The 24832-nt window shown below is 40.4% G+C and overlaps 1 protein-coding gene across 1 annotated transcript; it reads right to left on the bottom strand.

Annotated features, from left to right (window-relative positions):
• Window positions 1-1186: 1186 nt before the first annotated feature.
• Window positions 1187-11831, bottom strand: COA7 (cytochrome c oxidase assembly factor 7). Its single transcript, XM_006200495.4, has 3 exons — window positions 11664-11831; window positions 8918-9058; window positions 1187-2460 (listed from the first exon to the last, which is right to left on the bottom strand). Exons 1-3 carry the CDS (start codon window positions 11767-11769, stop codon window positions 2012-2014), a joined length of 696 nt encoding a protein of 231 aa, XP_006200557.2. The 5' UTR covers window positions 11770-11831; the 3' UTR covers window positions 1187-2011.
• Window positions 11832-24832: the final 13001 nt, after the last annotated feature.

Raw genomic sequence — 24832 nt, 5'->3', positions numbered from 1 at the left:
CTTTAAATCCTGCACTTTAGAAACAAAAATGTTTAGTTTTTTTAATTGTGGTAAAATACACATAAAACTTACCATCTTAACCATGTTAAAATCTACATTTCAGTGATGTTAAGTACAGCCACATTTTTGTTCAAGTTAATCTCCAGAACTTTTTCATCTCGTAAAATTTAAACGCTATACTCATTAAACAACTACTCATTACTCCCTCCCCCCAGCCTGTGGCAACCATCATTCTACTTTCAGTCTAAGGGTTTAGGTATTTATGAGGTTAGGTACCTCATCTAAGTGGAATCATACAGTATTTGTCTTTTTGCGACTGGTTTATTTCACTTCAAGTTTCATCCATTTTATAGGATGTGTCAGAATTTCCTTTCTTTCAAGGCTGGCTAACATTATATTGTATGTATGTGCCACATTTTGTTTATCCATTCACCCATCTATAAACATTTGGGTTGCTTCCACCTTTTGGCTATTGTGAATGCTCCTATGAACACGGGTGTACAAATATTTCTTGGAGGCCCTCCTATCAATTCTTCTGGTTATGTACCCAGAAGTGAAACTGCTGGATCAGATGGTAATTGTTTAATTTTTTGAGGAACTACCATATTGTTTTCCATAGTGGCTGTACCATTTTACATTCCCACCAAAAGTGTACAAGCTTCCAATTTCTCCACATTCTCACCAACACATTATCTTTTTTTCTTTTCTTGATAATATCCATCCTGATGCGTGTGAAGTAATTATTTCATGTGGTTTTGATTTGCGTTTCCCTAATTATTAGTGATGCTGAGAATTTCTTCATATGCTTGTTGGTCTATACTGTTTATGTTAAACACAACAAAAGCTACTTTACATTTAAACAATAAACTCACTTTTTGAAGTTCTTCTCTGCTCTTGGGAAAGTCTCCCTCCTCTATCAACTTGAAAATCTGTGCTTACAAGTACCTTCATTCACACAGCACACCTTCCTTCTAGGACAGCTGCAAAACTGGAAGCCCAAAAACAATTAAGTGGTGACAGAAGTAACGATCCTGTTATCAACAGGAAAATGACAAGCTCGCCCTCTAGCGACAAGTTAAGAAGATAACAGAAAAAGTAAACATAAGAAAAGGCCCAACCACCACAAAGAACATAATCTCTACCCTACCCAGGATCTGGAGAAAACACTAACAACATAAATCACTAATCAATCAACATATTTTATTCACAGGGACAGTTAAAAAGGCTCAGTTTTGAGGGACAAAATGTGTCACAAACCACTTGCTTACAATTCCCTAGTTGAAATTACCTTGGGAATAATCTGCTTCCTCAGTGTGGGAAGCAGTGCCAGGTGAACGGACTGAGGACGCTGATTTTCAGCATGTGAATGTCTCCACTACAGGAAGGCTCACCTGTCATTCTCTTTTAGCAACCCTGAAGCATAACCACCTTTAACTTCCATGTCATATGTAACTCCCAATCTCTGAATTTATTGGAAGATCTGACTCTAAAGGCAAAAAGGAAGCCCATATCAATGACTACGTAAGTCAGAGGGTGGCAGTCATGACTATTTAACTGCTCTTAGCTACTGAAACCCTCTATTATGTAAACCAAGATATGTTTTCAAGCCTTCCCAATCAAAATGATGATGATGATTATGTCTGATTCCTTCAGGACCTGGGGCTGCTAATTTTTCAACTTCCTCTTCATTGTCTCTCCTCCCTACCCCCCCACCCCAAGTCTCCATGGCTCACTGGTATGCTGTTTTTCAGAGCTGCAAGAGATCTGACAACCAAAATCCCATAAATGTGGATGTCTTCACAGAACAGACCAGATAAAGGAATATTGACTGAAATAAACATTTCAGACTACATCCCAGTAGGTAACACTCTGGGGCAATGAGTCTATGTAACCAGAGTTACCGATACTAAGTCCCAAATCTTCCTGCTCCAGCAGGCTGACCTTCAAGGGCTGCATTAGAAATAGGAGATGCCAGCCTCAAGCTGCCTGTTGCACAGGAGGGCAGGCCACACTACCCAAATGTTAAAGGCTGGACATTTTTCTGCTGTTCTTTGTGCAGCTGCCGGGCCCGATTTTTCAGCTCCTCAGCCTTGGCTTCGTCCTTATCAACACCATCCCCCAGCTTGTACATGCGGCTGGCGTTGGCACAGGCCCAGACATGGCCCAGGTCGCAGGCTTTCATTGAGTATTTACATGCCAGGCCCATGTCCTTGGGGAAGCCGGGGGCACCCTGCAGGAACATGGCACTGAGGTTGAAGCAGCTAGGGGCATAGCTGCCGTCGCAGGCCCTTGTGTAGTAGTCCCTGGCCCTCTCCAGATCGGGCTGGCCATCCTCATTGACCTGTCCATCATGTGCTAGGAGACCAACATTATGGCAGGCCTCCACAGACTTCTTTCCGGGCTTCTCACATGCCATCAGAAAGCAGCTGGAGGCAGCTTTCAGGTCCTGGGTCAGTCCACCTGGGAGGAAGGGAAAAAAAAGTCAACCCAAGCCAGGGCAGAACTTGAATGTCTCAGGCCAAAGTTAGGAAACAATTCCTAAATAAAGTTGATATACTTTGAGTTAAGGCAGCACGAAAGGAAGGTGGCCTGGTAGAGTGTGCAGACCCTCCAGCTTTTTTTAGCCTCAGGATCTTTTGTTCAAATGGGATGTACAAGGAAGCCCAAACAGGTAAAAGGGGTGAAAGGATGATAATATCCACCTCTGGGAGTTACAGCAAGATCATGGCATCTTACAAGCACGTCATTAAATGCTCATTAATTTTAATATATACTGAATGTATACTGTTTGCCAATTACTGTGCTAGGTTCTAAGGAACAAACAGTACTGTCCCTGCCTTTGTGAATCTTATGGTCTAATGAGTGACATTACACAACCACACAAATAAATGCATGATTATAAGTGTGACACGTATATGGAGAAAAAGTACAGGATGCTACAAGAATGTATCACGGCTCTGAACTAAACAAGGAGGTGAGGTCAAGGAAAGTTTCCTCAAAGAAGTGACATCTGAGCTGTGATATAATGAAAAAAAGAAAAAGAAAATATGGAGTGAGAGGGGGAAAAAAGGAGGAAAAGAAAACTGCTCCAGGCAGCAAGAGTAGAATACAAAGAGAAAAGGAGCCCAAGTGGCTAGAAATCAGAAATCACTAAGGGAGGCTGGAGAGTCGGACAGGGTCTGGGGGGTCTCATTAAGGATCTTCTACTTAATCCTTAGGAGTAATGGGAAACTGCTAATGGGTCATTCTAAGCAGAGGTAATGACAGAGCTCACTTTCTTCTTTAGGTTTTTTTTCCCCCCAGTGGAACATCTCAAACTCTCACTCTCAAAATCCCCCATTCTCAAAAATAGAAACATTTTAGCTTTTTCAGCATTAGCTTTTAAAGAAATCACTCCAAATACACCACCTAGAAATAACTATCATTATCATTAAAAGAACACCATTCCAGTCATCTTTGTGGCATGTGTTCAGATTAAATGTTGGCTGGCTGAACGGATAGCCAGACAGAAGTACAGCTGACCCTTGAACAATGTTGCGATTAGGGACGCCCACCCTCTACACAATCAAAAATCCAAGAATAACAGAGCCAGTCCTCCCTAAACTCGGTTCCTCCACATCCGCAGATTCAACCAACAGAAGATCGTGTAGTATTACCGTTGTGATTGTTACTGAAAAAAAACCTATGTGTAAGTGGACCTGCATAGTTTAAATATCCACGGTGTTCAAGGGTGAACTGTACTTTGCAAAACTTGATTACACATGCTATTTTTTTTAATTGAAGTATAGTCAGTTTACAATGCTGTGTCAACTGCTGTACAGCACAATGTTTCAGTCATAGATGTACATACATATATTCCTTTTCATATTCTTTTTCATTATAGGTTACTACAAGATATTGAATATAGTTCTCTGTGCTATATAGTAGAAACTTGTTTTTTATATATAGTAGTTACTATCTACAAATCTTGAACTCCCAATTTATTTCTCTTCCCACCATCTTCTTCCTCTGGTAAACTTAAGTTTGTTTTCTATGTCTATGAGTCTTGTTTCTCTTTTGTAAATAAGTTCATTTGTGTCATTTTTTAGGTTCCACGCATAAGTAATATCATATGGTATTTTTCTTTCTCTTTCTGGCTTACTTCACTTAGTCTGACAATATCCAGGTCCATCTATGTTGCTGCAAATGACATTATTTTATTTTTTATGGCTGAGTAGTATTCCCGTGTGTGTGTGTGTGTGTGTGTGTGTGTGTGTGTGTGTGTACCACAACTTCTTTATCCAGTCATCTTGTTGATGACATTTAGCTTGTTTCCATGTCCTGACTATTGTATATAGTTCTACTATGAACACTGGGGTGCGTGTATCTTTTTGAATTAGAGTTCCCTCCAGGTACATGCCCAGGAGTGGGATTGCTGGATCATAAGGTAAGTCTACTTTTAGTTTTTTGAGGAATCTCCATACTGATTTCCACAATGGCTGCACCAAACTACATTCCCACCAGCAGTGCAGGAGGGTTCCTTTTTCTCCACACCCTATCCAGCATTTATCATTTGTGGACTATTTTAATGATGACCATTCTGACTGGTGTGAGGTGACACCTCATTGTAATTTTGATTTGCATTTCTCTGATAATTAGTGATACTGAGCATTTTTTCATTCGTATGCTATTTGTAAATAAAAAAGTAACTGATTTTACTTGAATTTATCATTAAGAATACCAAACTGAAGTGAAACTGAAGAAATTGCTAAACTTCAAATGAATATTGCTTCAACAGAGAAATGTCCTAAATGAGTCCCTAGAGTTATAAAGAGATTATCAAAAATTAAAAGGCTAGAGTCACTGCTTGTATGTATTTAACCAGATTTCAGACACTATTTATTCACAACTACAGAAGATAAGGATGTTGTTACCTCACACTTCCTCCCACCTCTCTTCCCCTGCCTTTGACTTTTTGTCAAATATGTTATTTCAACTTAGGGAGACACACAGCACAGTGGTTAATGAAGCCTGGGCTCTACAGCCAGAAAACCCAGGCTCCAGTCGTGGCTCCATTACTTGTCAGCAGCGTGACCATAGACAAATTACTTAACTTGCGGGGAGGTGGGGGTGTGATTAGAAGTTTGGGAGGGGGTGTTGGGTATTATTTTAATGGAGGTACTGGGGATTGAACCCTGGACCTCGTGCATGCTAAGCACACATTCTACCACTGAGCTTATTACTTACACTCCACAACCCTCAGTTTTCCCCATCTGTGAAATAAGGATTATAGTATCTAACTCACATGCCAGAAGCTTACAAGTGTTATTACAAAGAGCTCGGTATGTAAGTGCTTAGTAAATGCCATAGTGTTTTTATGCCATAAATGTTTATATATTTACATTCTATTCAGTAACAGTAACTAGCCCAGTATGTATTCTAAATGGATTCTGCTCAACAGTCTTTTCGTAAGAGTTTCTCCATTCCTGAATTATTTTTCTTGATTTACCTCTTCACTGGTTATCAGATAGATTTTTCTAGGAAAACTCATAAATTGTATATCCCTGAGTTCTTTCAGTTTTGAGAATGTATTCCTGACACCTTTCCATTTAAACAGTATAGAGTTAGGTCTTGCTTTTATATCCAGCCTGTTAATCTATGCCTTTTACTGGAGTATTTACTTACATTGAATGCAATTATTGATATAGCTGGGTTTAAGTCTACAATCTTATTTGTTTCCCATTTGTCCCAAGTGTTTTTGGTTCTTTCTTTTCCCTTCTTACAATTATTTTGAATTGTATACTTCTAATAGTCCATTTCATTCTCATCATTGGTTTTTTAGTAATACTTCATCACCAGCTTATCTAGTGATGATAATATGTATCCTGAACTTAGTACAATCTACCAAGAATATTACACCACTTCACATATAATGTAAGAACGTTATAACAGTATACTTTCATTTACCACATTTCAATCCTTTGTACTATTGCTATTACTTCTAAGTATACTACCTTTCTGTTTTAATTCTATATAGTATAAGCCCCATAACACATTACTATTATTTTTGCTTCAGTCTTTTAAAGACATTAAGAAATAAGGAAAAATATTTATGTCTTAAATTTATGTGTATATTCTAGGGTGCTTTATTCTTTTGTATGGATCCTAGGTTCCATCTGTTACCATTTTCCTTCAACCCAAACTACTTAATTTTTCTTGTAGTTACAAGAAACAACTCATTCACTCAGCTTTTATCAGAAAATGAACTGATTTCATCTTCATTTTAAAAAATACTTTTACTAAAGTAAAATTCAAGTTTGACAGTTCTTTCCTTCAGCATTTAAAAGATGTTGTTCTTTGTCTTCTGGCTTGTGTTGCTTCGGATAAGAAGTCACTGGTTACTCTCGCCACTGCTCCCCTCAATGTGTCTTCTTCTCTGACTGCTTTTAAGATTTTCTCTTTACCTTTGGCTTTCAGCAAAATGGTAATAGTGTGTCTAGGTGTGGATATCATTACTTATCTGTTTGGGTTCACTGAGCCTCATGAACCTGTGGAGTAATATTTTTCATCAAATTTGGAGATTTTGTACTATTATTTCTTCAAATATTTTTTTCTGCCCCAATCTCTTCTATTTCTAGATAGATTAAGGGATACTGAAACCCATAGGTTGAGGCTCTGTTCTTTTCTCTCAGTGCTTCACTTTAGATAACATCTACAAACCTGTCTTCAAGTTCACTGATCTTTCAAATTCACTAATTATTTATTTCTAAAGTACCTAATTTGCTGTTAAGTCTGTCCAGTGAAATTTTCATTTCAAATATGTTTTTCAACTGCAGGATCTCATTTGGTTCTTTTTAATACTTTCAATTTCTCTGATGAGATTTCTCATCTGTTCATTGTGTCCATCTTTTATTTAAACCTTTAACATATTATTCACACTTGTTTAAAAATACTTGACCATTAATTCCAACATCCCTGTCACACCTGAGTCTATTTCTATTGACTGCTTTTTTTCTGTTTTGTAATTTCATATTTTATGCTGAACATTGGACATAATACTTTATTCAGTCTGAATTTTGTTGTAATCATTTACAGACTGCTATATTCTTGTTTCTCTTCAGATCGCATAAATCTCTTGCGTTTTACTAAAAACCGTTGAGTTTAATTCTGGCAGATAGCTATGTTACTGGTGAATCAGCCTGATCCTTTTCAGGATTGTTTTTAAGTTTTGGAACCTTTCCAGAGTCTCAGGTGAATGTCTGTGGTATTTAATGAGGTCTCTCCGCTCTGGCTGATGGAATTCAAACCATTCCCAAAACACTGTGAAATCTCTGGAAACTCTTCTCAGTTCACAGCTCCCTAGTAGCTTTTCACTGCAAGGTCTCTCAGAATTCCCTGCTATACATGTGCTTTAACATTGGGCCAAAAACGTATATAAGAGCACCCCATGTGGATATCTGGAGCTCCTTCTCTGTATAACTCCTTCTCTGGTAACTTGTCCGGCAAACTCCAGCAGCCTTATCAGTTCAGCAAGATTATCATACTTTACTTGCCTTCCACCAATCTGTGCCTAATCTGGAAACTACCTCTAGGCAGAAAGCCAAAGCAATCATGGATAGGGCTCATCTTTTGGGTTTCCCTTTTCTCTGGGATTGTAGTACTACACTGTTTTCCAATGCCTTGAAAACACTGTACAACAGGTGCTTCGTATATTTTATTGAATCCATGGTTTATATCCTTAAAAGTTCATTTTAACTGCTTTATGGAAGGAAGATTGGGGACCTGCATTAATCTCTTAAATATAATGAAGCAGGAGAGGAAGGCAACCTGGGTTAAGTGTGGCAGCAGGAAACGGAGAGACACAACAGATTTGAGACATATTCTGGAGATAAACTGGCCATGAGCTACCAGGTAGAGAGAGACACCACTTGCTAAATTGGAAGACAACAAGGGTATAATAATTTGGGGAAAAAAACAGTTAAGAGTGGTAGAGCTTGTGCTTAGCATGCACAAGGTCCTGGGTTCAATCCCCAGTACTGCCACTAACAAAACAAACAAAAGACATCCATTTCATCAAACTTTCACTGAATGGCCTTCTAATTAGGCTTCACTGGGCACTAGGAACAAGGGATGAATGAATCATATACTCAGGCAGCTCAAGATTTAGTGAGAAAAAAAAAAGCTGCCTGTCTAAGGTTATACTCCTTATTCGTGGTGGTTTTAAAATATGCTCACAAATTCCTGATATTCCTTCCTTCAAGAGATGGAACTTAAGTTCTCTCCAATTAATGCAAGCTAAATTTACTGGCTCACTTCTAATAGATAGAGATGAAATGCATGTGACTTCCTGGCGCAGGTTATTAAAGACACTGTGGATTCTATCTTGCTCTCTCTTTCAGACCACTCACTCTAGAGGAAGCCAGATGCCATGTTATGAGGACACACAAGTACCCAGGGAGAGAGCCATGTCACAAGGAACTGAGGACTCCTGCTAACAGCTGACAAGGAACAGAAGCCTTCACTGATAGCCATGCAAGCAAGCCAGCTTAGAACTGGAAACTCCAGCTCCAGCCAAGCCTTCAAAGGACTACAGCCCTGGCTCCCCGGCTAATGTCTAGACTGCAACTCACTGAGAGACCCTGAGGCACACAGCTCAGCTACTCCCAAATTCCAGGCCCACAGGAATTACAGGAAATGACAGGTTTGTTGGGATAATTTGTTAAATAGATAACTTAAAAACTACTCACTACCAACTGCAATTGGGACATGAGGAGAAAAGACAGATGGAAAGGAATTAATTATTGGCCCCTTTCTCTCTGCCTGGCACATGCTGAGGCTTTTACCTATATTCTGTGAAGTGGCCTCAGCACGAGGCTCAGGATGTGATGTCAGCACCACCATCAACCATGAGGACCAAAGAAAGTAGGCCCCTCCTTACCTTTTCCAGTCACATAATAGGCCCCCAGTTTATAGCAGCTATCACTGTGTTTGTTCTCTTCACAGTTGAACTTCAGCACCTTGGCAGCCTCATCAAAATTCTTCTGGATCCCTTCCAGATAGTCTACCAGCCGATAGCAACCTGGGAGGAAAAGGCACAAGCTGTTCTTCATGTCTGGGGCAAGCAGGGGTGGGAGGGGTCCAGGTGTGCCTTTTACTTAGGACCAGCCTCTCTCTTCCTGAGGTGTGGCAAGGTGAACTCACCACAAAGAATGCAGGTGGTGTACAGCCACTCCTACAAATGGCATTGTCCACCCTTAGTCTGGGACTGAGCAATGTACACACTGGGGAGACCTTGGCCTCTGCACTGGCTCCACTATTCCCCAGCCCTTCCAGAATGGTGGAGCCCTTTTGCTCCTTGACATCCAGGCCCAAAGACATACTTACTTCCACGATAGAAATTTTGCTAACTTTGAGAACTTCTCAGGAATTTCAGCAGTGAAACACTGAAAATCAACAGGGCCCATGGGTTAGTAGCAAGAAAGGGGTGCTTTGACGACTATGCCTTAATCCTTGGCCAGGCTGGTAACATGAGCCCAGAAAAAAGCCCAAAGAAACAGTCAAAATGGCAGCTACCAAAGGAGTTGGAAATAGACTTGGCCTCCTTGGCACTCTAGTCCCAGCAAGCCTCTCCTTAATATCTTTCCTCTCTGTCCCTTTTCTTCGTCCACAGTAACACCCATCTCTCATTCATTTTCATTCAAGGAATATTTCAGCATCTATTTGCATCAATGTATCAGACTCTGTTTTAGTTGCTAGGAATACAGTCACTTCCCCTCCTAAAAATTACATTCTAGAGGAGGAAACACAATAAACAAGTAAATAGGTGAACAAGATGCATTCAAACAGTAATAAATATCATGACAAATAAAGCTGGATGATAAGACAGTTGTGCACGTTGGGGGGATGGTTAACATAGATTGGGTGATCAGGGGGCCTCTCAAGGACTGATATCTGAGCTGAGACATGAATAACAAGAATGAACTAGCCATTTGAAGACAATGAAACGGGGAGGAGGCAGAAAGTCCCGGGCACAAGGAACAGTGAATTTTAAAAAAATCCAAAGGAAGGAATAACCTTGGCACAAATAAGGTATAATGTGGCTGGATCCAGGAGGAAAGGGGCAGGAATTGAGGAGGAGAAGGCAGGGACCAATCACAGGGCCTTGGAGAAGATAGGAAGGAATTAGGATTTTATACCAAGTCAATCGTCAGTGGTTACTGGAGGACTTTTAAGAAAGGAAGTGTCATGTTTCAATCTATATTTTTAAAAGGTTACTTTAGTGTATATGTTTGTATATGTCTGGATGAATATGGTGGAAGTTAAGTGTGAGGGGACATGCTCCAGCACTGATAACAACAAATGTGTTATTTTTGTTATTTAAAAATCTAATAAACATTTAATGTAACAAAATTAAAATTAAAATACTAGTCTGTAAGTAGAGAACAGATTTTTAAGGGAGTGAAGGTGTAAATGGAGAGTCATATTAGAAGGCTATGTCAGTAGTTCATTGAGAAATGATTTTTTGAAGAAGTAGCTATAGTAACTACAGCCTCCTCTCAGGCTCTTTCTAAAGTGCCCACCTTTCCCCACTGCATAGGTCGGTGTATCTCTAGAGTCCGAAAATATGCAAGGCTCTCCACAGCTTACAGAATATAGTCCTACTACAGCCTTACCCTAGCATTCCAGTCTGACACACTGCGGCCCAGAGCCCCTCTTATTCCTGAAGACATTCTGACTTCAACCTTCCAAATACAGCATCTTCTTCTCTCCCTCGGCTCCATTTACTCAACACTATCGTCTTTTCCTGCTGACCTCTTCCAGAAGTTTCCCCCAGCCATCCTGCTGTCAGTGACTCCAACTCCTGTGAATTCTCTCTACACTTAAGACGTGGACCAGCCCTCGAAGAACAACTCTAGGTTCTGTTTAAGCCATCCTACTGCAGAGCAAATCTGTACAGTCTGGTCAGCTTCAAGCTAGACTGCAAGTTATTAGAAGGCAAGGCCACTGCCTCTTTTTTTCCTTCTTTATAAAAATAAAGTAGGAAGAAGAAAACTACCCAAAGGTACTGGCTGTTTTGGACGGTCTCTTCTGGACATCATCCACCCACACTGAAGTCAACCCAATGTTCCCAGAACACAAGGGCACACTCATGCCTCAAAGCCTTTTTACTAGTCGGTACCTCTGCCTGGCATGGCTCTCCCTTCCCTTCAATACTTCGTTCAAATGCCACTTTCTCAATGATTCTCCTTGGTCACTCCATTTTAAATAGCCCTCCTGATACCCTTCAGTCAATTCTTTTTCCCATTGCATCTACTAATTTCTAACACACTATTTCATCTCTTTTCCTTATGTTTATTGCCCAATTCCCCCCACTAGAATGTAAGCCCCATGAGGACAGGACATTTTACCAGTTCTCTGATGTAGCCCCAGTGCCTCTACCCCAAATGCCCAAACGCTTCTCTTCCTTCCCGCCGGGCCTCCAGGCGCTGCCCCCGCAGAGCGTGCCGCCGCTGCGAGCCCCTCGTGGAACCCAACACGCCCCTCCCAAACACACACAAGGCCGCCGGAGTCCCACAGACCCCTGACCCTTTCCAGATCCACTGTGAGGCCGCTCACGTGCCCGTCCAGCCCCCGCCCCTCCCCCGTCCCCCCACGTGTCCCCAGGCCGTGCCGCCGGCGCTCACCGTCCGGGTCCTTCTCGCGGTAGCACTGGTAGTTGCACTCCACCTCCATGTTCTCCAGAAAGGACTTCACCTGCTCCTCGTCCTGAAAGTCCACCACGCCCGCCATGGCTCCTGCTCGCCCTGCCAAAACCACCCCGCCGCTCCGCCGGCGGCCGCGCCGCTCGCGGTCACGTGAGCCGGCGGGGGCGGGGCCTGGGAGGGGCGTGCCGCCGAGGTCAGCCCACAGCCGCGCGTTCCGAAGGCGGGGCGCCGAGAACGTGGGCTTCGTGGCTGTTCTCGGGCTGTCTGTCTTTGGCCGTCCCGTCTTTTCCTTTGGTCAGATCATTCCTAAAACTGGTAGCAGTCTTGCTGCAGCGCTTTATTTGTGCCAACCTTGTGGCCTTCTATTCATTCCAGTTCGGTAATCTCGAAGCGCCTACCGCGTGGCTCATCAAGTGCTTGGTCCGGGTGACCAAGCTAGGTTCAGCTAGAAAGTATGGTTTCTTAAAGAGCTTGCAGTTTAGGAGGAAGGCATTTGTTTATTCATTCAACAAGTATTTTGAGCACCTACTATTTGCCAGATGTAGCTGAACAAACCAATATTCATAAGTCTCTACAAGTGCAATGAAAAGTCTGGTTCATCTCTATTTTTCTCCCAGACCCACGCCCTTCCTCCAACATGAATGACCCAAGGAATGAATGGCTGTGGAACACAATAACTGGAACACAGTAGCTGTACTGGTTGCAGTAGTAATAAGGTTGTAATAGTTGAAAACAGTGCTGAATTTTGTTCCAGATTCTATTCCCTCAATCATATTTGCCTAGTTGAACTACATCAAAATGAAACAACCTGAGCAGTAGAGGGCGATAAAGAGTTGGGGAAAAGATGGAAAAGAGGCTGGGCCAAGTATGAAGTCACGTATTTTTAAATGAAATTTAAGGCCATCAAAAGGGCAGCCAGCTTCTTTTTTTAGTCTTGTCCTTATCTCTGTAGTTTTATTCTCACCCTCATCCTCATAAATGTTTGCATTTAATTTTTAAAATTATTTTAATTATCCAAGTAATACAGGAATATATCCTTATTGTAAATTAATTTCATGTCTTTCACCTAATAACCCTTTCCAAAAATAATAATACAGCTTGTAGACTGTTGCAGAGAAATGGAAGAGAAACTTGAGTGATTTACCCTAAAACACACAGTGAGAGGACCAGAAGAAATCAGGCCTCTTGGAATCCTAGAGTTCACAACAACCATCCGGGTTCCTGGAGGGAAGAATTCAAGAGCATTATAGTGCTCACCTCCTGACTCCAGAGTTGGATTCAACTAATAATATTAATTGGTCACTGATTATCAGTTTAGTATTTTAGACACATTACTTCATTTATTCTTCACAGCATTAAACATCACTCAATCAACAAACATTCCCTGGATGTTTAATAATGACTAGGGCTTAAGGGATGCAAAATTGAAAAATGCAAGATTTCAACAAGAAAACATAACTCTTAGAAGAGGAAAAGCACTGGTCAATAAATATATGATGACATGCTTCTCCTAATGATTAAAGGAAGGCAAATTAAAAATCATGTGATCTTTTTCATCTCTTAGAGTAACAAAGATTGGCATCCTATGTTTGTGAGGGTGCTGAGAAACCCGCATTCCCATACACGTTGGTGGGAATATAGATTGATGCCGCCTCTTGAGCAACTTGGTAATATTTATTAACATTTAAAATGTGCTTATATAGTTTGGGGAAGTGGGAGAACATCTATCCTTCAGTGGACTTGCATCCAGAACATATAGAGAACACCTACAGTTCAACAATAAGAAGACAACATTGAAAAAAATAAGCAAAATATTTGAGAAGACATTTCACCAAAGAAGACATATGGATAGGCAACAAGCACACAAAAGATACCCAGTGTGGGAAAAGCAAATCAAAATCCACAATGAGATACCACTATACAAATACTAGAATGTCTATAATCAACAAGACACACAATACCAAATGTTGATGAGGGTGTAAAATAACTGGAACTCTTAGACGTTTCTGGTCAGCATGCAAAATGCAGTAATTGCTTTGTATTTTTGTTTGTTCAAATTTTATTTTGTAATAAGAACACTTAAAATGAGATCTACCTTCTTAACAAATTTTTAAGTGTACAAATATATTATTGTTGACTATAGTACAATGTACAGTGTTTTAGCGCTTTTAGAGTACAATGTACAGCAGATTTTTAGAGCTGATTAATCTTACTTAGCTCAAACTTTATGCCCCTGATTAGTAATTCCCAGTTTCCCCTTCTGCCCACCCCCTGGCAACCACCATTCCAATCTTTGATTCTATGAATTTGACAATTTTAGATATCTCATATATGTGGAATTACACAGTATTTGTCTTTCTGTAACTAGTTCATTTCACTTAGCCTTAGTCCTCAGGTTTCATCCATGCTATAGCATATTGCAGAATTTCCTTCTTTTTTAAGGCTGAGTAGTATTCCGTGTGTATACATACCATACTTTCTTTATCCATTTACCTATCAATGGACATTTAAATTGTTTCTATGTCTTGGTTATGTTGTGGCACCAAACTAAAATAGAGTCACTTATGTCACGGACAAAATGAAGATGGTCAACACAGGCACATAAGGGAAACTTAACCTAACCTAACTGGAATTTACAGCTCTTCTCAAAACTCAGCAGAGCACACCAGCCAATCCTCAAACACTAAATCTGTTCATACCATTTCTAGACTTTGTTCCCCTGACTTAGCTACCCTGATCCAAATAAGAAAGAAGACTGCTAGGCAACTGATCTCCTGAGGAAACCAAATAACTTCCACATTTACTCCATAAAAATCCCTTAGTCTGTGAGCAACGCAGAACTCACTGTTCCTTGCAGCCTTGAGTTTCCTGGCTTGCAGGTTGAAAACCTTGCAATAAACTCATCTTTCTGCTTTGTTTTATTCAGTGTGCAGAGTTTGGTTTTTGACACTGCGAATAGTCAAAACCCAAACTCTGTGAATAGTGCTGCAATGAACATGAGGATGCTAATATTTCTTCAAGAAGCTGATTTCAATTCTTTTGGATAAATGCCCAGAAGTGACAATGCTGGATCATATGGTAATTCTATGTTTAGATTTTTGGGGAATCTCCATAGTATTTTCCATAGCAGTTGCAGTATTTTGCATTCCCACCAACAGTGTGCAAGGGTTCCAAATTCTCCATATCCTTGACTTGCTTGTTGTCTTTGTTTTTTTCGGTAATAGCCATCCCAATAGGTGTGAGTCAATATCTCATTTGTTTCTGATTTGCATTTTCCTGATGATTAGTGACTTCTGAGGCATATTTTTATATATCTATTAGCCATTTGAACATCTTCTTTGGAGAAATTTCCCCACACAAATCCCTAGCTCATTTTTAATGTATCCATTTTATAAACAAGAAGTAAAGTGATTTCTTCAAGGTCACACAGCCCGCCATCCTCCCCTAAAAGTTATGTGACAGTGAGCTGACAGGATCCACCCAGTGCGGGGAGATACAACCAATCATGTTTGCTGTGAGGTCACTTGGAAGGCCTGGGATTGGTGCTGTTATGTAAGCAGAGCTGGCTGTCCTCAGCCGCCCGTGCAGCTGTGGGTGGCAGGAGGTTCGGGATGGTTGTGCTTTCCCTGGGTTGCTCTGGGGGCACTAGTTCTCTAACCTCTGCAAGTCCCTTGGGGACCCTCAGCACTGGATGGGTTAGCCATGGAGATGCCCTTTCCTTCTTGCTGTGGTCTATCACCCAAGCTCATGCCCGTGTAGCCTGCAGCGGCTCTCCCTGCATCTCTCCATGGAAGAAAGGGAAAGGCCATGATAGGTGCCAGTCCTGCTCAGACTTGCGTTTCAGCAGCAGTGACTGCACATCACATAGTTCCCGCATGACCTGGCTGGCCTCAAGCCAGCACAAAGCAATCAGAGACAGACTTCAATGCCTGTGTTTGAGGCTCCCAGGCTGTGCTGCAAGCTGAAGAGGCCCCAGCTTTATAGAAAAAAAGATGGAGGTCCAGAGAGAGGAAGGGGCTTGGCCCAGGGCACACAGCAAGTTAATGACATGGACTCTTCCTTCAGGGCAGAAAATTGAATGGTAACCTTTCCAACTTTATCTTCACCTCCTCCTGACAAATACCCTCACTCTTCTCTGCCTCTGGCTTCTTCTATGTCCCATGCCCATAAAGCATCCTCTGGGCAGCAAGGTTTATCAAAAATAAATAAGGACTTTAGAATCACACTAACCTTGGAAACCCATACTTGCTGTAGGACAGTGGACAAATTGTGTTACTTCTCTGGCCTTATTTTTCTCTTTGCTATGGGATAGTAATCTCTATCTTACAAGAATAAATGAGAAACTGGGAAGAAGTTTGGTATAGAGCAGCAGTTTTCAAAGTATGGTATCTGGACCATCAGCATCAGAACCACTTGGTAATTTGTTAGAAATGAGTATTCTCCAGCCCTACTCCAGATCTGCTGGATCAGAGTCTCTGGGACCCAGCAATCTATGTTTTAACAAACTCTCCAGGTGATTCTGATGCATGCTAAAGTTTGAGAACCACTAGTATACAAAGACTAAAATCGTTGGGTTTGGAGTCAGATAGTTCTGTGTTCTTCTAAAATGTCTTTGTTCTGCTTTTACTATTTGGGAATCCTCAAGCAAAGCATTTCACCCACATGCTACTTAGTTTACTCATCTATGAAGTGGAAGTAATAGTTGAATCTACATAACAGAGTTGTTCATTCATTCAACAAAAATTTTTGAGTGCCTATTATGCGACAATCACTCTTGCTAGGTTCTAGGGATACAACAGTAACAAAACAGATGAAAATCTCTGACCTCATGTAATGTACATTCTAATGAGACCTTTGAGGTTTAATCAATATAATTATGATAATGTATAAAGCTTAGTACCACACAGGCATATATTTTACACTCAGCAAATGGCAGCTATTGTAAATGATGGGGAAAGTACTTGTAAGCAGTGAAATGCTCTATTAGACTAAGTTGTGGACTTCTGAGAATTATCTGATTCATGTCCTTGTCATCAGAATCTAACATAGGACCTGGTGCTGAGTAGGGTTTGGCAAATATTTGATGAGAGATATCAGAGATTCATGATATCTGTCTTATCCTTTTTAATTCTTTAGAGCTGACAGCTCAACAATAAGCCACACTCTCCATAAGCCTTCCTCTCCCCGTACATTTGTATTTTTCACCTGTTCCAGTTATTGAAAGCTAACTTGCTCCACATTCACATGTTGTGATTGGTCTGAAATGTAGTTGACATATAATAAATCTGTATTGAGTGGATGAATGGATGCCTGAAGGAGCTTAGAAATATTCTGGAAATAGCACTGTGACAGGGATCAGGAGGATTCAATTCTAGTTCCTGTTCTGCCACTTCTGTAGTGTTTGGTCTTAGCTAAGTCCTCTTTCTTTTCAGATCCTCAGATGTAAAATGAGACTTACAATCCTTACCCCACCACAATGCTGAGAGGAGACAGACTAACTTTAATTCCTAAGTTTTAAGGATGGTTCACACATTTGTAAATATGTTGTCTCCTTATCGTACCTCTCAGGGAGAATTGCTGAAAGCAGTAAAGGAGATAATATATATCTCTTTGCAAACCTTAAACCACTGTAAAAATTAAATAAGACACTATTTCTAATCAGATCATCTACAACTTATAGAATTTACAGGTTGGAAACATCCTAATCACATCCTGAAATTGTGATCCTCAGCACTGGCATCATTTGAGATCTTGGTAGAAATGCAGGCTCTTGGGCCCCACCCAGACCTACTAAACCAGAATCTTCTTTTTTGATAATATCCCCAGGTGATTCAAATGCACAATAAAGTTTGAGAAGCAATGCTCTAAATCAGACACATATGATACATGCCCTGAAAAGACTGTGAAGATTATCTTCAACTCCCTCATTGTACAGATGAGTACAGTGGAGCTCAGCAATGAGAGGGTCTTTCTTTTTTTCTTTCTTTCTGTCTTTATTTCTCTCTCTCTTTATCTGTACATATGTTTATAACAAGCAGTACATAAGGCTCCTTCCATCACAAAATTATTTTAAATTAAGTCTACATCTTTCTGACAAAAGACTTTAAATATGTTTTGTCTCCAAAGCCAGATCTATGAACATTTCTGTAAATTCTGCCATCATTTCTGGCTTTGATTTGACTTTAGGCACGTCGCAGGTTTTCAGGTCCAGCTAAAATTGAACAAGGGGCATTGAATTCCCTGGGTCCTTGATGATTTCACACAAAACCTGCCCAGGCAGACCAAACAGCTTCTTTTCCAGAGACGTGAGTTGAAAACTTGCCCCGGGACTTGTCTTTCTAAAAGGGAGATACAAATGTGTCAGCTCCCATGTTGGAAACCAGTGGCTCCACATTGCCCACATCCTCAGCTCAGCATTGAAGGCCCTCTCATCTTGCTGCTGCTCCTACTCCCCACCTGTACCAGACAAACCAACCACTCTGCCCCACTCCTCTGCTCTCAACTCCTCAGGATCTGTCCTCTGTCTGGGCTGCCCTTCCCACTTCTCCTCAGCGTTAGCTGGGACTTTGACACCCCCACTCCCTGTTCAGGACACTTTCCTAACCTCTGCTCCACCTCCTGATGCACTGTGGTCATTACCTATTTTTACATTACTTGTTTTACCAAGCTGTGAGTGCCTGAGGATAGAAACCAGATCTCAGGTCCCAACACAGAGTCAGGTACATTGTAAGAGTTCAGTTTATCCCATGTGACTAATGATTTCTAATGTGTCTTCCAGGTCTAACTTTCTGCATTTTTAGGCTGTGAAATCCCAGAGAGCAGGGACTTCATATTCTCTTCCTTTCCCATTTCACTCATGAGGTTCCATGTGCCTGAGCACAGCAGGCACACATTCGCCACCCAGGATGACTGGTTCAGCTGTTGCGATAGTAGCCATGCTCATAATGTCCCTGACCTGGTTCCCTGCAGCATGCTCAGAGAAGTCACCAAGGGCAGGGAAGGGATCAGGTTTCAGCATAAATCATTTCATGTCTGGGCTGAGATTTAGTGCTTTCTGAAAGCACTCACAAGATCTCAAGCTGTGACTCCAAAAGTCAATTCCTGAGGTCTCCTGCCCCTAAGTAAGCACGGATATAAACAGGAGCTCAGTACATGTTGATGAGTGAATAAATGAATGAATGGGTAAATTAATCTGGACTTCTAAATGTTACTGAATGCTGTTAGAAAAAAGCAGTTGTGCAGGGAGAGTTGTAACCAAATGTCACATAGCGTTAAAGCTGAAGTATAAGTTCCTTACCTTTGCCCACAAACCTGGTATCATCTGGCTCAGCCTGCCCTGCCAGCTTTGCCACTTCCCCTCCCATTCATCCTCTCTGTTCCTCATCCCAAACTATTTTTAGACCCTAAACACATCATCTAGTTTCATGCTCCAGTGCCTTCACACATGTGTTTCCCTATTTCTAGAATACTTTTTCCTCCTCTCTTAATTTAGGTAATTCTTATTTGTTTTTGAAAGCCCAGGTCAAGTGGTATCTCTTCTAGGGAGGCTGCTCTGACCCCTCAACTGGGCAGGATGCGTCCTCCATGCTCTGGTAAGTGCCACACTTCTTTTCATAAGAGTACTGATTATATTCTTTTGCTATTGTCTATCTTTTCCCCCAAAAGACTTGAGCAGCTTGAGAGCTGGAACTGAGTCTTTTTTATTTCTGTGCCCTCAATGTCTAGCATATGACATGACACAAAGGAGAGGTATTTACGGGGCACATTAACCACTGGAAAGAATGTAGAGTAAAAAGGTTGTCAGTAGTCAGGGAATCTGCCACACATAGAATTGCAGATTTAAGAAGGGTTTTGCAAAGCCTCATTTAATATTTGTCGAAGAATAAATTATTTACATATATATGACATCCTAGGAAAGGTCTAGGACAGTGAATAGTAAATAACAATCACGGATGCCCAGGGAAGTGGAATTTTACCACCACCATGACCACCACCCACTCCCGTCCATAGCAGATACATGGACAGATGACCCTCTACAGAAGTGTTCACTGGAGACAAGACCGAAATAGTCTGATTGGAGTGACTATTCCAAACTAGCTGCCACTTCTTCCTTTTTCCTACCCAGGCCTGACAGAGAATGGCAGAAGGGTTAAAGACAAGAAAATGTGCATCCGAAGTATGAGATCTGGATCAGTTACCAGACCAAGGAATCAAGTTAATTCTATAACCCAGGGAAATTCACTCCTCTTTCTAAACTTCAATTTTCTCACTGCAAAATAGGAATAATAGTATCAAGCATACAGGATTGGCAAGAGGATTTCATAATACTTATATGACACGTATCTTGCCGAGTCCTGTTCTAATACATAACATACATATATAGTAACTCAACTAATCCTCACTAGAATTCCATGAGGTAAGTATATTTTTCATACTAATTTTATAGACAAAGAAACTGAGACGCAGAAATGTCACATAACTCCCAAGATCATGCAGCTAGTAAGTTTGGAGCTGGGAGTGAAACCCAGGCCAATTGGCTCACTCCAGAGTCTATGCTGTTAACAAGTACTGTACTCTGTTTGCTTCTTCAATAAGATAACTGTGTGAGAGTGAAGTGTCTGGCCCATAGTGGTACATAAGAAACACTGACAATAAGCAAGGTAATCCAGTACCTGTAGTTGATGAGATGGCATAAAATTGATTAACATTAAGGGGTACAATATTACCCTATTACTCTTTTTAAAAATGTCTTGTCTTTCAACTATTACACCCTCCTGTGATTAGAGGAGGGTTTTCTGTTTGAACAATCTGGGCTATTTTAAGATACCCTAAAGGTAAGCTGGCTTTGCCTTCTCCCAAGGAACTGGAACAAGTTCTCAGCACTTCAGCCAGAGGGCATTTGAGGGACATGAAGATCCCCTGAAATTAATTCCTCCTGTCAGGCCCTGAAGACAGAGACAAATTGAATCTAGTCAATGTTCTCAAAGAACTCACAGCCTAATTGTGGAGGCAAACAAAAAAGACCACCCCAAGATGGCACTGCTGTGGAGGGAAGAAGGGTCATCTAACTCAGTTACAGACAGAATGATTAGCAAAGGCCTTCCAGAGAAAGAAGCACATGCATCTAGTATCAAAGGGCAAGTGGAAAACGTATTTGAAGAAAGCAAGCAGGAGTTTCTTGGCAGAAGGAATGCTATCAACAAACTCACAGGGGCCTGAAATAGCTCTATATATTCCAAGAACTAAAAGTAGTTCAGTAATGGCTAGAACAGAGCTAGGAAACAGGGGATGGAAGTGCCCAGGATATAGGCAGAGTTCAGATGGGGAAGTGCCTTGTCAAATTAAAGGGTTTGTCCTTAATCTTGTAGGTGATGTTGAGCCATTGACTCAAGTTCCAAACAGGAGTGTAATATGGTTTTAAAAGATAACCTTGGTAGCAAAAGGGGGTTGAATTAGAAGTTTAAGACTAGAGACAGTTTTTAAGCACTCGAAAAGATACTCAATGTCATTAGTCACTAGGGAAATGCACACAACGCACCACAATGAAACACCATTTTACACATACTGGGATGCATATAATAAAAAAGATGGATAATAACAAATGTTGGCAAAGATGTGGAAAAATTGGAACCCTTATACATCACTGGTAAAAATGTAAAATGGTGTAGCTGCTTTGGAAAACAGTTTGGAAGATCATCAAAAAGTTAAATATAGAACTACCATATGACCCAGAAATTCTACTCTTAGTTATATATCCAAGAGAAACAAAGATGTACATTCACATAAAAGAAGTGGGGGAGTAATAAATTTGGAATTTAGGTTTGACAAATGCACACTACTATAAATGGGATGGATAGGCAGCAGGGACCCACTGTATATAGAACTATATTCAATATCTTGTAATAACCTATAATGGAAAAGAATCTGAGAACAGATATATATGTATAACTGAATTGCTTTGCTGTATACCTGTACATTGTAAATCAACTATACTTCAATTAAAAAATAAAAATTCTAAAAATAATAAAACTTATATATGCAGGCTTATAGCAGCATTATTCATAATAGCCAAAAAGTGGAAACACTCCAAGTGTCTATCAGCTGATGAACAGATAAACAAATTATGGTACACCAATACAATGGAATACTATTCAGCCATAAAAGGACACAAGCCACAACATAGATAAGCCTTGAAAACATAATGCTAAGAGGAAGAAGCCAGACACAAAAAGGCACATTTTATATGACTGAATTTATATGAAATGTCCAAAAAGCCAACTCCATACAGATAGAGAATAGGTTAGTGGGAAAGAATGCTATGGGTCTCTGGAAATAGTGGTGATAGTTTTACAAGTTTTTGAATATACTAAAAACCACTGAATTGTATAAAAAATAGTCAGTTGTATGGTACGTGAATTATATTTAAAAAAAACCAAAAGACTGGTAGTAGAGTGACCAGTGAGCCTTCTGAAATGGTGAAAGCAACAGACTTCAAAAAGTGAAACTCACTAGAGGTTCATGAAGACTTTCCAGGGACCACGCAAGAATAAATAATTTCTGAAACAACCTAAATGCCCACTGACAGATGACTGGATGAAGAAGATGTGGTATATTTATACAATGGAATACTACTCAGCCATAAAAAATAATAAACTAATGCTGTTTGCAGCAACATGCATGGACCTGGAGATTGTCAGGCTAAGTGAAGTAAGCCAGAAAGAGAAAGAAAAATACAACATTCACTTATATATGGAATCTAAAAAAAAAGACAAACAAACTTATTTACAAAACAGAAACAGATCACAGACATAGAAAACAAACTTATGGTTACCAGGGTCGGGAGAAGAGGTTGGGAAGGGATAAATTGGGAGTTTGAGCTTTGCAGATACTAACTAATGTATGTAAAACAGATAAACAACAAGTTTATACTACATAACACAGAGTACTATATTCAATATTTTGTAGTAACTTATGGTGAAAAAGAATATGAAAATGAGTATATGTATGTTCCTATATGACTGAAGTATTGTGCTGTACACCAAAAATTGACACAACATTGTAAACTGACTATACTTCAATATATATATATACATACACACACACACATACACACACAAAAAAAGTACAGGCATCTAGAAAAAAAAGAATAAATAATTTCATCTCCAACTTTCAGGTGTACATCCTTTTCTAAAATTAATCTGCCTGATCATGTGCCTTTTATTTCTCCTTATTTACAATAGCGTTTCTCTCACCTTTGAAGGAAAGATATACCTCTGACCTATCTCGAATATTACTATGAGTGTATTGCCCTGGGGGTAAAAATGTCTGAAGCATCACTGAAAGGATGATTTGAATATACAGGGCTTCTGATGGAGGGTCCTTGGACAGCAAAGCAAGAGTGTTTAGTAAGCAATTATTAAACTAATAAAAATATAGATGTAAAATTAAAAATGTGTGAGGAGGACCATAGTTTCTCAAAATTCTTCTAGAGGGTAGCAAAGGGTAAAGCCTAGAATTAGCATCCTTAGAATCCCCTGGGGTGCTTAAAATTAAAAACTCAGCACATTCAGACAATGGAACATTATTCAGCACTAAGAGAAATGAGCTATTAAGCCATGAAAAGACATGGAGGAAGTGCAAATGCTTATCACTTTTACCAAGTGAAAGGAGCTAACCTAAAAAAGCTATATATAGTGTATGATTTCAACTATATGACATTCTGGAAAAGGCAAAACTGGAGACAGTAAAAAGATCAATGATTGTCAAAGGTTGAGGGGAGGGAGGGATAAACAGGCAGAGCACAGAGGGTTTTTAGGGCAGTGAAACAATTCTGTACCATACTATAGTGGTGTATACGTGTCATTATACATTTGCCCAAACCCATAGAATATACAGCACTAAGAGTGAACCATAATGTAAACTATGAACTTTTGATGATTACGACATGTCAATGTAGATTCATCAGTTACAACAAATGTACCCCTCTGGTGTGGGATTTGATAATGGGTGAGGCCATGCATGTGTAGAGACAGTGAATGGGAAATCTCTGTGCTTTTCTCTCAGTTTTGCTGTGAATCTAAAATGTCCCTTTAAACAAATAAAATCTTAAAAAAAAATCCTCACCTCCTGTTCTGGAGGCCCAACCCAAACCAGTTAAATTAAATTATTTGGGTGGTACACGAAGGTTTTATAGTTTTGAAAGCTTCCTAGGTGGTTCCAAAGTGAAGTCAGGGGTGACAACCACATAGGCACTGCTGATAGGAATATCAGGGGAAGGAACAGATCTGAGTAATCACCCATGGAATTCTTGGTCTGAAAAAGGTTCCATAAAGCCTCAAAATATATTGAAGAATAAATTGATAATTTACATATGACTCCCTAAGAGGTAAATTGGTGGAATTTGGGGATTGCTTGGTGGTAAGGGGTGAAGGAGAGGAAAGTATTGAGGATGACTCCCAGGTCACCCTTAAAAGACTCATTTGTGGTCACCTGCTCCTGAGATAGGGAGCACAAGAAAGGGAACACATTTTGGGGAAACAGGGAGTTAATCTTTGGAACTGTTGCTATGAGATATCAGTGGGATACCCAAGTGGAGTCTGTGTCTGGCATTGGATGTGGAGGCCTGGAGCTTAAAAGAAAGATTTGGGAGAAAATTTTTGGACTCATCAGAATATAGGGCTGGCCTCTTTCCCTGTCTCCATAAAGCCATGGAGAGTTTGTCACCATTCAAAAAAGCATAGAGAGTATAAAGATATTGTGATGCATGTGTAGGAAGTTTTCAGGCTCCACACATGAAGGAATCTTGAATTTGATAAGATTCAGGGCGTAGCTGTGGGAGTGGGTGGCTGAAGTGGAAGGGAGAGTCGCTAGAATTGAGGAGGTCAAGGAGCAGAGAGGCCAGAGAACTGGATGGGTCATTAGGTGAATGTTGAAGTCACCCAAATTGTTGTAGGATTGCAACAGGCCAGAGGCTCTCAAACTTTAGTGTGGATCAGAATCATTTGGAAGTCTTGATAAAACACAGATATCCGGGCCCCACACCCAGAGTTTCTGATTTAGTTGGTCCTGGTGGCCCAAGGATTTGCATTGATAACAAGTTTCCAGGTGATGCTGATACTGGTGGTCTGGAGACCACACTTTGACAATTA

The sequence above is a fragment of the Vicugna pacos genome, chromosome 13, assembly GCF_048564905.1.
Source record: "Vicugna pacos chromosome 13, VicPac4, whole genome shotgun sequence".
NCBI lineage: Eukaryota > Metazoa > Chordata > Mammalia > Artiodactyla > Camelidae > Vicugna > Vicugna pacos.
Note: the sequence above shows the minus strand (reverse complement) of the source record. Positions and strands in the feature narration are given on the sequence as shown.